The 14,405-nt window shown below is 38.1% G+C and overlaps 1 protein-coding gene across 1 annotated transcript; it reads right to left on the minus strand.

Annotated features, from left to right (window-relative positions):
- Window positions 1–12,679: 12,679 nt before the first annotated feature.
- Window positions 12,680–13,648, minus strand: LOC131829744 (putative olfactory receptor 10D4). The gene has a single exon (XM_059171858.1). It carries the CDS (start codon window positions 13,643–13,645, stop codon window positions 12,680–12,682), a length of 966 nt encoding a protein of 321 aa, XP_059027841.1. The 5' UTR covers window positions 13,646–13,648.
- Between the last annotated feature and the right edge of the window lie 757 nt (window positions 13,649–14,405).

Genomic DNA, 14,405 nt, shown 5'->3' on the forward strand with positions numbered 1-14,405 from the left:
AGATATTTAAAGGATTTCCAGGATAGAAATCTCCACTTGATATTAGTGTTCTCATAGGATAGGGTTAATTCACTGAAGAACGTAAACCATTTGCAGAGGAGTCCTCTCCTTTTGGATGTTCCCAGTTCACAGTCTTCATTCGCTTCAGGTCCCTATCCTTCTGAAAATTTTTAATTCCTTGTCAAATGTCTAAAAAGCCCAATTTCTGCCTCACTTCCATCACCCCGCCTCTAGGAGCCCTGTCTCCCTTTCCTTTCAGATATTCCTCTTTGTTTATTTTCATGTCTGTAAATTAACTGTTGAATCATATGCCTGGCAAACCTCCCATGTGAAAACATTAATTCTTGGGCTCAATGGAGTCTCTTTTGATGAGAAGAAAGAAATACATGTTTTGAACTGTGACAATTTGCAAGATTGTCTCATTCACAATGAATTTAGTATTTTGCATTATTAGGCAGAATTCTAGCAATTTTTTCCCCTACATTCTGCCTCTCAGTTCTGCCTCATTATTTTTATAAAAATAAGCAACAGCCTTAATAGTGAGTCATACAATTTTCAATTGTCTTATATTGGCTGCTTTGAAAGTACATGATTAAATCCTCAGGCATCAGTGGCTAAATTATTTCAGTAATAGAGTCAGTGTGCGTGAAAAATATAATTTTCTTTAAATAATCAAGAGTCCTTGAATTTTGCTCTTTTTAATAGAAAAGAGCTAGGTAGAAGATAATGTAATTCTCACCCACATGAATATAATGAGATACTACCCCATTGTGCCAACTGAGATGAGCTTTTCTCTTGATAAGTGGGTATATATATATAAAATTACATTATCTATTTTTGTTACATGTATAGGAATTGGAAAAGATTTAGTTTTTAGTGATGGTTTCTAGAAAACATTTGAAAACCGATGTTCTAAGAGAAGGGAGATACGCAATTTAATGAATGTTTTGCAGTGACATAGGCTCCCTTCCTGTGCTTTCTCCACAGAAATGAGAAAAGAATAAAAAAAATTTATTTAGTTTTGGAGAGGGAACATCAAATGGTGAATAGCAATTGAATATCTGACATTCTCATAATGAGCTATATTCACTTTAAAAGCATGAGTTCCAGTAAATATCCATAGTATAAAATTGGACTTAGGAATGAAGTTAAAGACAGTACTAGTTAAAGCACAGTTCCTTGGAAATGGCTAAGAAAAGAATAAAGATTCCTCTAGAAGAATAAAGATTCCCCCAAATCTCATTTAATTTATTTTTTTTAATTTATTATTTTAATTTAATTTATATATTTTTTAATTTTCAGCATAACAGTATTCATTGTTTTTGCACCACACCCAGTGCTCCATGCAATCCGTGCCCTCTATAATACCCACCACCTGGTACCCCGACCCCCCACCCCCCGCCCCTTCAAAACCCTCAGATTGTTTTTCAGAGTCCATAGTCTCTCATGGTTTACTTTATGAATAAAGTTTGTCTTTCAACTATTTTATTTGGAACTCATTTCACAACTTTGTTTCTCAAGCTAAAGATCAGCAGTTCAATGAGACAGTCACACAAATTCAGTAGCTGTATCTCAAAATAAAGGAAGGGTCCAGGTCTGGGCTTTTGCCCATGGCCATAAGGAATTGCAGGTTGGTGGGCGATGCTCCATGTGTGCCCTCTGCTGAGAGAATTTTTGGTATTACTTTTCCTTTGCAAATATAAGAATAATGGAAACAGGAGAGAGAGGGACAAAAGACCAACATTAGGAAAGCATACTCTCTCCACTTGTTTGCATGGGTCACAGGTTAGCTTCAGGAATGTTCCCCAATGCTAGCCCATCTCTTTGGCACTGGATTAGGGTAACTGTAAGGTGAACAGTGAGGAGATTTACACATAACCAGCTTTCTGGCCAGGTCCCTGTGACAAGTAGCATATAGAGCTCGTGCCTCCTGGTGATCATAGATTGCGGTGGGTCACCAATGGCAGCAAACCGGTGGGAGTACATTGCATGGATGGGAAAATCTGTACGTGAGAAAAGAAAACATGGGCCGCAGAACCCCTCCAATGGATAACTTGTCTCTGCTTGCAAGGTGGGCCAATCACTGAAAACAAACTCAGGTCAAACATGAGAGACATTTGTCAAAGCTAAGAAAAGGGGTGAAGCCCAAAGGAAAAAACAGTAACTCAGAATATAACATTTGCCAAGAGGATACATAATTTAAAAGATAAGAGCAGGATAATAAAATACAGTTGCCAGCTTTTAGTGGTTCCCAGTAGGATAAATTCAGATTTCACTCTGTGACTTTGCATTTTAGACAAGAGTCAACAGAATAATATCAATGAAAGAAAAGTTTTGCTTAATATAAATATATTAACATATAATATAATATAATATAATATAATATAATATAATATATAAGATCTTGTTAAAGAAACTACTTTGAGGTATAAGAGAGAGAAGATTTGTACGAAATACTGTTAGTGTATGGTTTGGATTAATAGGCCATTCTTCTTTACAGTATCCATCTTTAAGTTTGGGCCTCTAATTTCAGGAAATCCTTACTAGCACTTTTCTAAAGTGGAGACTCTGAGTAGTCTTGAATTCATTTTTCCATATGTTTTTATCTTTTAAATCTTCATAGAACCAACATATACATTCTTCCCTCTTCTCCCTCCTTTTCCCACACTGGACCAATATAGTCTGTGCCCATTATCTCCTGCCAGTACTCAAGACCAGTACAGTTTGTGCCCCTTAGTTCCTGCCCCCACTGCAGACCAGCAGAGTCTGTGCCCATTAACTCCTGCCTGTACTCCAGCATTGCTCTCATCTCTGTGCTTATCTGATTTCATTAAAACTATAGACCCTTCACTAAGAATAATTAAAAAGTCTTCACATAAGGACAAGATGCTTATTTTATTCTATGTCAGAACACATCTCATTACATGTGAGTATCAATGATGATGCAGGAGACAAGATCACTGTCTCCAAAAAAATACGGAGTGGCCAGAAATCATCATTTTTAAGATCCATGCAATATAAAGTTTCTCACAAAACATCTCATCCAGATTTTGATAGATATCCTAGTTTCTGTTTATTTTGCTTCATAAGAAACAAATCTCTCCTAGTCTATGAAAATTTAAATAAATTTGGTCTTGATCTTCCTTTGAGATTATTTTCTGTGTATGGTCATAGTTCTTATTGTGGAGAGATTGATTAAATAGTTCTTAATGTAGACTTTGGTCTACATCTAATTAAACACTTAATTCTGGGATTAAAACCAATAAAGATTTCCTTGTAGAACCGGTTTTAATTAAAGACCATGACTATTATTGTCAGAACAATTTAGTTGTGTGTCATAACATGGCACACATAACCATTTTACATGATTCTTTCTTATTTCTCTGAGGCTAATTTTAAGTTGCATTGTATCTCTGAAAGCACGCAAATTAATTCCTTGGATATCATAGTTAATAAATGTTTTAAATGTTCATTGACTCTGGTTTATAGATGCAGGTTAATGACATATTTTGTTTCTGAACACTTACTGAACATCCTTGTGAAAGTATCATGTGAGGTGCTTAAGATTTACAATTGTATCAAGGAACCTTTACAACTTAGGTGGGAAGGAGAAGAAAAGCGAAAAAAAAATTTAATAATTATGGTGTTAGCTCTGTGATGATGGATCATGAAAGGTGTTTAGAATATTACTGAATCCATTGATCTATGTGTCTGTTTTTGTGCCAGTACCATGCTGTCTTGATGATGACAGCTTTGTAATAGAGCTTGAAGTCCGGAATTGTGATGCCACCAACGTTGGCTTTCTTTTTCAATATCCCTTTGGCTATTCGAGGTCTTTTCTGGTTCCATATAAATTTTAGCATTATTTGTTCCATTTCTTTGAAAAAGATGGATGGTACTTTGATAGGAATTGCATTAAATGTGTAGATTGCTTTAGGTAGCATAGACATTTTCACAATATTTATTCTTCCAATCCAGGAGCATGGAACATTTTTCCATTTCTTTGTGTCTTCCTCAATTTATTTCATGAGTACTTTATAGTTTTCTGAGTATAGATTCTGTGTCTCTTTGGTTAGGTTTATTCCTAGGTATCTTATGGTTTTGGATGCAATTGTAAATGGGATTGACTCCTTAATATCTCTTTCTTCTGTCTTGCTGTTGGTGTAGAGAAATGCAACTGATTTCTGTGCATTGATTTTATATCCTGACACTTTACTGAATTCCTGTATAAGTTCTAGCAGTTTTGGAGTGGAGTCTTTTGGGTTTTCCACATATAGTATCATATCATCTGCGAAGAGTGATAATTTGACTTCTTCTTTGCCGATTTGGATGCCTTTAATTTCCTTTTGTTGTCTGATTGCTGAGGCTAGGACCTCTAGTACGATGTTGAATAGCAGTGGTGATAATGGACATCCCTGCCGTGTTCCTGACCTTAGCGGAAAAGCTTTCAGTTTTTCTCCATTGAGAATGATATTTGCGGTGGGTTTTTCATAGATGGCTTTGATGATATTGAGGTATGTGCCCTCTATCCCTACACTTTGAAGAGTTTTGATCAGGAAGGGATGTTGTACTTTGTCAAATGCTTTTTCAGCATCTATTGAGAGTATCATATGGTTCTTGTTCTTTCTTTTATTGATGTGTTGTATCACATTGACTGATTTTCGGATGTTGAACCAACCTTGCAGCCCTGGAATAAATCCCACTTGGTCGTGGTGAATAATCCTTTTAATGTACTGTTGAATCCTATTGGCTAGTATTTTGTTGAGTATTTTCGCATCTGTGTTCATCAAGGATATCGGTCTATAGCTCTCTTTTTTGGTGGGATCCTTGTCTGGTTTTGGGATCAAGGTGATGCTGGCCTCATAAAATGAGTTTGGAAGTTTTCCTTCCATTTCTATTTTTTGGAACAGTTTCAGGAGAATAGGAATTAGTTCTTCTTTAAATGTTTGGTAGAATTCCCCCGGGAAGCCGTCTGGCCCTGGGCTTTTGTTTGTTTGGAGATTTTTAATGACTGTTTCAATCTCCTTACTGGTTATGGGTCTGTTCAGGCTTTCTATTTCTTCCTGGCTCAGTTGTGGTAGTTTATATGTTTCTAGGAATGCATCCATTTCTTCCAGATTGTCAAATTTATTGCCGTAGAGTTGCTCATAGTATGTTCTTATAATAGTTTGTATTTCTTTGGTGTTAGTTGTGATCTCTCCTCTTTCATTCATGATTTTATTTATTTGGGTCCTTTCTCTTTTCTTTTTGATAAGTCGGGCCAGGGGTTTATCAATTTTATTAATTCTTTCAAAGAACCAGCTCCTAGTTTCGTTGATTTGTTCTATTGTTTTTTTGGTTTCTATTTCATTGATTTCTGCTCTGATCTTTATGATTTCTCTTCTCCTGCTGGGCTTAGGGTTTCTTTCTTGTTCTTTCTCCAGCTCCTTTAGGTGTAGGGTTAGGTTGTGTACCTGAGACCTTTCTTGTTTCTTGAGAAAGGCTTGTACCGCTATATATTTTCCTCTCAGGACTGCCTTTGTTGTAGAATAGAGAGCCCAGAAATAGACCCTCAAATCTATGGTCAACTAATCTTCGACAAAGCAGGAAAGAATGTCCAATGGAAAAAAGACAGCCTTTTCAATAAATGGTGCTGGGAAAATTGGACAGCCACATGCAGAAAAATGAAATTGGACCATTTCCTTACACCACACACAAAAATAGACTCAAAATGGATGAAGGACCTCAATGTACGAAAGGAATCCATCAAAATCCTTGAGGAGAACACGGGCAGCAACCTCTTCGACCTCTGCCGCAGCAACATCTTCCTAGGAACAACGCAAAAGGCAAGGGAAGCAAGTGAAAAAATGAACTACTGGGATTTCATCAAGATCAAAAGCTTTTGCACAGCAAAGGAAACAGTTAACAAAATCAAAAGACAACTGACAGAATGGGAGAAGATATTTGCAAACAACATATCAGATAAAGGACTAGTGTCCAGAATCTATAAAGAACTTAGCAAACTCAACACCCAAAGAACAAATAATCCATCAAGAAATGGGCAGAGGACATGAACAGACATTTCTGCAAAGAAGACATCCAGATGGCGAACAGACACATGAAAAAGTGCTCCATATCACTCGGCATCAGGGAAATACAAATCAAAACCACAATGAGATATCACCTCACACCAGTCAGAATGGCTAAAATCAACAAGTCAGGAAATGACAGATGCTGGCGAGGATGCGGAGAAAGGGGAACCCTCCTACACTGTTGGTGGGAATGCAAGCTGGTGCAGCCACTCTGGAAAACAGCATGGAGGTTCCTCAAAATGTTGAAAATAGAACTGCCCTATGACCCAGCAATTGCACTATTGGGTATTTACCCTAAAGATACAAATGTAGTGATCCAAAGGGGCACATGCACCCGAATGTTTATAGCAGCAATGTCCACAATAGCCAAACTATGGAAAGAACCTAGATGTCCATCAACAGATGAATGGATCAAGAAGATGTGGTCTATATACACAATGGAATACTATGCAGCCATCAAAAGAAATGAAATCTTGCCATTTGCAACAACATGGATGGAACTAGAGCGTATCATGCTTAGCGAAATAAGTCAAGCAGAGAAAGACAACTATCATATGATCTCCCTGATATGAGGAAGTGGTGATGCAACATGGAGGCTTAAGTGGGTAGAAGAAGAATAAATGAAACAAGATGGGATTGGGAGGGAGACAAACCATAAGTGACTCTTAATCTCACAAAACAAACTGAGGGTTGCCGGGGGGAGGGGGTTTGGGAGAAGGGGTTGGGATTATGGGCATTGGGGAGGGCATGTGATTTGGTGAGTGCTGTGAAGTGTGTAAACCTGGTGATTCACAGACCTGTACCCCTGGGGATAAAAATATATGTTTATAAAAAATAAAAAAATTTAAAAAAAAAAAAAAAAAGAATATTACTGAATCCTACCAATGTCCACATGAGGGAGGTGTTATTATTCAGAAGGGGAGGAAACTAAGGCCTGGAAAGTTTAATAAATCCAATGTCACACAGCGAGAGTGAGAATTCAATTCATCATGCTAAAGCATGATGCTGAAGGGAGCCCACCAGTAAAAGTGCATCCATGCTAGACATCCTAGCTAGATGCTAGGGAAAAATAAACTTCTCCAGGTTGGCATCAGGGAAGAGATACTATTTGAGAGAAGTCTAGATCGAAGAGGTTAGTCATAATTCATCAAACATTCTTGGACCCACAGCATGTGTTTGAGAAAACACAACTCAGTTTCATACATGGTCATGTGAATAGGAAGTTCTGCGGAAGTCAGGCTGTGAAGGGTTTTATATGATGTGCTAGAGGGTCTGTGCTTCTTACTGTGGACTTTAGAGTGCTGTTGGTGAGCAGTGGGATCCGACAGAGTTCTAGAAGGGGAATAAGAACTAGCGTGGACAGGAAGCTGGACCCAGGTTAGGGCAAGCTCAGGATTCCATTTAGGAGGACATGCCATGTGATGGGGGTGTGAAAAGAGGTGGTGGCAATTAGGAAGGAGAGCAGATGATAATTAGCAGAACATAGTTAAGAAATTGAGTAGTGGAACTTCATGGGTGATTCAGAGAGAGAGTGTGAGAAGGTAGATTGTGCTTCTTGTGATTTGGGGATTTGGGCATGTTGTAATGTCATCACTCAAAAGATTGGAAGGGAAGAGGGGAGCTGCTAATTTCTCTTGTCTATTATTTTTAATCACTTAAAAAGGTGCTGGTGATTGATAAAGAATTACTTTTCTTGGTTGTGGACATTGGGAGGGTATGTGCTATGTATGGTGAGTTCTGTGAAGTGGGTAAACCTGGTAATTCACATACCTGTACCCCTGGGGCTAATAATATATTATATGTTAATAAAAAATAAAAAATTAATTAAAACAGAAAGAATTTCTTTATCTTGTGCTCAGTATAAAGCTTACTTGGCATCTGCTTGGAAAGCATTTGTGATGATTCTTTATACATATTAGGCTGAGGTCAGAATTTTGAAATATTGAATCACATTACACAAATTCATGAATTCATCTGTAAGCAAGTTGGGCTGTGTGAAGTATCACAACCACCAGAGGATAGAATAATGTATATCAAGGGAGTCTATCAATCATCTTTCTGCTCACTTCCTCATGTCTGAGGGCTAAAATTGATGAATAAATCTAAGGATCCATTAGACAGTCAAAGTAAAATGTTGATTTTTAATACTAATAAAGCTGGATTGATCATGCAAGAGAATATTCTATCTCCCTCTAAAACCTTGAGGCCAGCGGCATCTTGATCTGCCCTCCCCCTTCAGCTGGGGGAAGGCAGCACACCTACTTCAGCCAGCTGGTTGCCTGGCAACCTGGAGAGATCTGCCTGGATCAACCTGCGGAGTATCCTGCCCATCTCTTCACAACAGAACATAAATTGATTCAATATCAAGGACACACTCCACCCTCAGCTACAAGCGCATTCTCTAATCTATTTCTCATCACACATTATGTCTAGCCACGTTTTTCAATATAGCCCAACAGAAGATACTGTCAAATGAGCTCTCCTAAGAGTGTGAAAATATGCCAACTCATATAATGCCAACAAAATTAAACTGCATATGGGTATCTGTTCTGAATATGAATCTTCTTATTAAAATTTCAGAAAGAAAGTAAAATATAAATATGAAATACCCTTTGGTTGTATATTAAAGTGCAAAGAGTTAAGAGTATAAAATTCTTCTCTCAATTTCATATTCATCTTATTCTAAGGTTGAGGGACCTCATTTAGGGTCATGATTCCTTCTTCTGTGGCTCATATCTGGGCTCTTTCCTGATGGAATGGGGTGAGCCTCCTTTTGGATTTCCTGATTTGAATTGCCCCACCATGGAGGCTTTCAATTAATTTCTATTTTCCCACGTGGAAATTAATCTTCACAAAACCAGGACAGTACCTAAAATACTAAAAACAAAAGCAAATTCCTAGCCATATAGTAATATGCCAAACAAAATAATATTCACATGACCCAGTACATGATATAACCCAACTGCTATTCTAAATGAAAACTACATAAGAGACTTAGTGATTCTAGGGGGGAGGAATGTAGGCAGAGAAATGTGAGAGAAGAGAATTAATCTTCATGTTAGCTATCAGAATGCCCGTCAGCCTGTGTAGATTGCCTGGAGCCCATGAACCATGGATTTGGACTCAATATGCACTTGTGAGAACTATCTTCCTGGAAGGTTTATTACTGTATTAGGCTGCCATATCCCGGGGAATGATTCACCTAGAGATACTTCTTTAATAGAGGATTTCCAGATATTCCTGTTTCTTGAAATATTAAAAAATGTACAATGGTGGCCTCCTAGTTTCCAGGTTTCACTTAAGTCTCCCTTCCTTTGATGCAAGTTTTCCAAGGATTGGGCCCACATTCATTTTATTCACTTCCTAATGATTGTATAAATCCTAACTATTGTACACAATAAATAATCAATACATATTTGTTAACTAATAACACATTCTCCAACACATGCTTAACCTACTAATTTCCATTTCTTTTGAGGCCTGTGGTTTTGTCATGTAGGAATGAAGTATAGTCATTCTAACTCATCTTATGATCAGGGTACCCCACATTTGTAACTTGAGCAAAAATGGCCTTGTATTCTCCTCAGCCCAAATCGCCTTCCCTCTGTAGAGGTGGTTTGCTCTAAGTTTGGCTGCAGAACACTGTATCACATAATACTCAATGCCCATTCTCTATAATTGTATAAAAATGTTAGGAATTTTCCATTTCATTATTTTCTGCCCCATGTCAGTGAGTTTTAGAAAGGTTCTTACATATCATTGCTCAAAGATGACTGTTTCAAGCAAAATATGAAGATTTATTATTAATTCGGTAATGGACAAACCCACTATGTTTTAGAAGTCTTCTGGCCCCAGGCCATTTGACATCAGGGATTTATGCCTATGTTATCATGAACAACCCTGTGTTTAATGGTGATATTTAGGTTCAAGAACCTTGCATTTTCTGTCTCAAAAAATGTTGCTGTTGTCTCTGGAATGTATCCTGATTATGCCACTTGTCTTCTACATCTTTTACATAAATAAATCTGGTTATTTGTTTGACTGGTGTCCTTGACTTGTGTTTCATACTAATATTTCAACTAGCTGGCACCAAGCAAATGAAGGAGAAATTGTTTTTTTTTTTTTTTAAAGATTTTATTTATTTATTTGACAGAGAGAGATCACAAGTAGGCAGAGAGGCAGGCAGAGAGAGAGAGAGAGGAGGAAGCAGGCTCCCCGCTAAGCAGAGAGCCCGATGTGGGACTCGATCCCAGGACCCTGAGATCATGACCTGAGCCTAAGGCAGCAGCTTAACCCACTGAGCCACTCAGGCGCCCTGAGAAATTTATTTGTTGAATAGTTCAGCAAGGATTTCATTCCAAGAAATAAATATTTCTTTGTGTCCCGTTTTTGTCTTCCATTTACATTCCTTTCTCTATCCATACTCCCATTTCCCCAACCAGAGAAGTTGGTCCACAGTTACAAGATAGCTATATGAAATCAAAGAATTAGTGTTTCAGAGATGGAAGGGAATTTGGAAGTCATTTAGTCCAGTGGAAGAAACTTCTTTTGATAACTTTTATATCTCCTCTTTTAAAAAGAGATGTTTCTCCTCAATAAGATAGGGTCCTAGTCTGATCATCTTATCCTATGATTCTAGCTGACAGCCTTTGTCATATTCTCAACAAGACAGGCATCATATGCTGTCTCCAGTTTGTTAGAGTCATTTTTCCATAAATACATAAGGGAGATGAGAAAACTCTCCCTTACAGTAGAAAGCCAATTAGTAAGTGTAGTAGGAATGATTAAATTGGAAAGTAACTATTTGGCAACCATCATAGTAGTTGATTCAAGGAAGAACCATACATGGATACTAAAACTAGCAGGTAAAAATTCAAGGACTAACAGAATCTTTATATCATCTCAAAGTACCCCTCCTCCCTATTAATGAGGAAGGTAAAGTAACAACTTCATACTTGAGTAATCTGGCAGATACCACTTTAACCAAATATTCAAAATTAACCACTAGTAATAGGACAAAGAGCCCAAGCCACAGCAAGAGCCTCCTGGTAAGATACAGTGGGAAGAACAAAACATCATTTCTGAGTTAGTTCTTCCCAGAATGCCTAACCTGAACTCTAATTAGCAGGGAACATCAGAAAAATTCAAATTGATGGATGTCTTATAAAATACCAGGCCTAAAATCTTCAAAAACATTAAGGTCTTGGAATACAAAGCATGAATCAGGAACTATTCTTGACAAAGGAGAACCTTCCTTCTTCCTCCCTCCCTGCCCCCTCCCTTCCTTCTTTCCTTCCCTCTTTCGTCCCTTCCCTCCCTCCTTCCTGCCCCTCTGTCTTTCTTCTTTCTTTTTGTTTTTGTGCATTATTTATTCTCTGCTTCCTTCTAAGGATTTAAAGTGGCTTATAAGAGAAGCCATACACAACAGGTAGGTGAAATATACAAAGAAAAAAAAATCCAGAAAAGAAGATTTTTAATTTCAAATTTAAATACAAAATTTAATGTTGCTTCTATACATACAATTTATCTATTTAGTTCCCTTAGCATTGTGGAACATAGAAATTAAAGGAGTCAAACTAAATTACATTGATCTTATGAGAAAAGAGAAAAATATGCTCTTTTCAATGGAAAGGGGCATTTATTTATTTAAAATTTTTTTAAATCTATTTATTTAAGAGAGGGAGACAGAGAGAGAGCATGAGCAGGGGCGGGACAGAGGGAAAAAGAGAGATAACCTTAAGCAGAATCCATGCCAAATGCAGAGCCCAACACTGGTCGATCCCAGGACCTTGAGATCATGACCTGAGCTGAAATCAAGAGCCTGTGGCTTAACTGACTGAGCCACCTAGGTGCCCTGGAGAAGGAAATTTATTACTGCTACCTGAGTTTGAGTGAAAATTCTAACACGGGCTTTCTCTAACAAAGATAAATCAGTGTTCTTGTTTTGGAAAAACATGTAGTAACATATTTAAACTTGATTAGCTTGCTTTTTTTTTTTTTTTTTTTTTTTACCATTTTTTACAAAACTAAAGTGGATTCCTTTAGGAGCTAATAAGAAAATGATTCAAGTTCATAGCCTTTTGGGCAGCTAATAATGCAAGAAGAATATTCAGATCCTGGAAGAATGCACACACTAGAAAAATCTTTGAATCACACTTGACTATGCATGAGAAAGATCTAACTTTAAACTACACGTTACTTAATTTGGTTTGAGTTTTGGTGATGATCAGCAGAAAGTTGGAGGTTATGCTCTACAAAAAGGAAGGATATTCAGTTCTGGTATTCTGTATTAATCTTGTAGTTCTTGAATTTTTTTCTATCCTCCTTTCTCTCTAGATTTTGTGCATTTGTTTTTAAATGAGATTATGAGAAAAAAATATGTTCTCTTACCTTTCAGAGATTTAAACAACCAAGAAATGCTTTAGGGAGGATGGTGGATCTGGGAGAAAGTTCTATGCAGCATAACAATCAGTTCACTGTCTGCTAAGGGAGTCTATTAATCAACTTTCATGATAAAACAGAGGGAAACAGGAAAAAGACATATATTTTTAAACTTATCTCAATATCTCGGAAGCTGCAAATGAGAATTTGTCCTAAGAAACAGAAACTCAAACTTTGCCCACCAAAGCTGTAGGTTTTCTCTTTTTCTCCATAGCAAAGCCTCTCTTATGAAATGCACTTCGCAGGGCTGATTTTACATCCTTATTCCGAAGGCTGTAGATTAGTGGGTTCAGCATGGGGGTGACAAGATTATTCAATATCTGAATTGTCGCACTGAGCAAGGCACTAGGATTTGGCTGGAGAAAGATGATGATTACCGGCCCATAAGCACAAAGAATTGCAGTGATGTGGGCGCTGCAGGTAGAGAAGGCTCGCTGTCTGCCCTCTGCTGAGTGAATTTTTGATATGGAGATCCCAATGCGAGTGTAGGAAACAAGGATGAGAGCAAAGCAAATGAGAGACAAAAGACCAACATTTGTGAAACCTACCTTTTGGGCTAGAGATGTGTCCCCACAGGCTAGAGGTAAGACAGCAGGTATGTCACAGAAGTAGTAGTCTACCTCATTAGAGGCACAGTAGGGCAGCTGGAAGGTGAGGGAAGTTAGAATGATGGTGTGAACACAGCCACCCATCCAGGTCCCGGTGGCTAAGATGGCACAGACCCTGTGATTCATGATGACCATGTATCTCAGGGGATAACAGATGGCGACAAAGCGGTCATAGGCCATCACTGTGTATAGGAAGCACTCAGTACAGCCCAGGAAATGGTAGAAGAAGACCTGGGCCATGCAGCCCTGAAAAGAGATACTTTGACTCTGCCCTGAAAGGTATAACAGCATCTTGGGAACAGTTGTTGAAGAGAAACCCAGGTCAAACATGGAGAGGTTTCCCAAGAAAAAGTACATAGGGGTGTGCAGCCCAGAGGAAGAGATGATAGCTGTAAGGATGAGCACATTTCCCAAGAGAGTACACAAATAGAATGAGGAGAACAGGAAGAAGAGGACAGTCTCTAGGCCCTCTGTCCCAGGGATTCCCAGCAGGATGAATTCAGTCACCATTGTGTGATTTCTCATTTCCACGGAAGAACCAACTCTTAGGTGTCTGTGGAAAGAAATCTATGGTTAAATTTAATATGTATGTAAATTAACCGTGCTTAAGCCAGTGAAATGGAAAAGGAGCCAGATGATGCATATGTCTACAGAGTAGACTTGTCTTCATCTGCTTGCTTCTCTCCATACTGGGTATCTCTCTGTAGGTGCAGTTCCTATTTAAAGATGCCCCTTACTATGGTCTCACAAAGAAGCCCTACATGACCAGTCTCCTATCTTCCATCTTCATGTTCACTATTAAATTACATTGATTCCTAGTGCTGCTTTGTGATTCTAAAAGGATAACTATGAAGACTCAATGTTTGTGCTACAAACAAGGACCCTTCCAAGTTTCTTATATTTGTTTAAGACCATTTGCCCACATGAACTCTCCAAAAACCATTTTTGATCCTATAAGCCATAGGTACAAAAGATACAGAATCTTTCCCACATTGTCTCCCTAGGTATGAGGTCAACAATGGCAAACTCTCCATAGAAGGGTCTCAGAAAGCTCTTTATGAACACGAGATTGCATTAACAGGGTCCATATGCTCTGTATTTTAGTGCATGTGAGTACCCAGTAGCCTCCATTTTCCTGACTTTAGCACAATGAGTAACTGGTAGTGTCCCTTTCAGTCTCCAGAGTCTATAATTGTTTAACCAGACCTAAGCTAAGTACTAGCCTAATCTTAAGGCAGCAGAAGGCCCAGTGGTAGTAGAGGAGGCTCCTGTCCAAGTTCCATAT

This window comes from Mustela lutreola, chromosome 1, assembly GCF_030435805.1.
Source record: "Mustela lutreola isolate mMusLut2 chromosome 1, mMusLut2.pri, whole genome shotgun sequence".
NCBI classification, from domain to species: domain Eukaryota; kingdom Metazoa; phylum Chordata; class Mammalia; order Carnivora; family Mustelidae; genus Mustela; species Mustela lutreola.

Bases quoted from the DNA above. Each gene is read 5' to 3' on its own strand.
- LOC131829744 (XM_059171858.1), bottom strand. From the start codon at position 13,645: ATGAGAAATCACACAATGGTGACTGAATTCATCCTGCTGGGAATCCCT.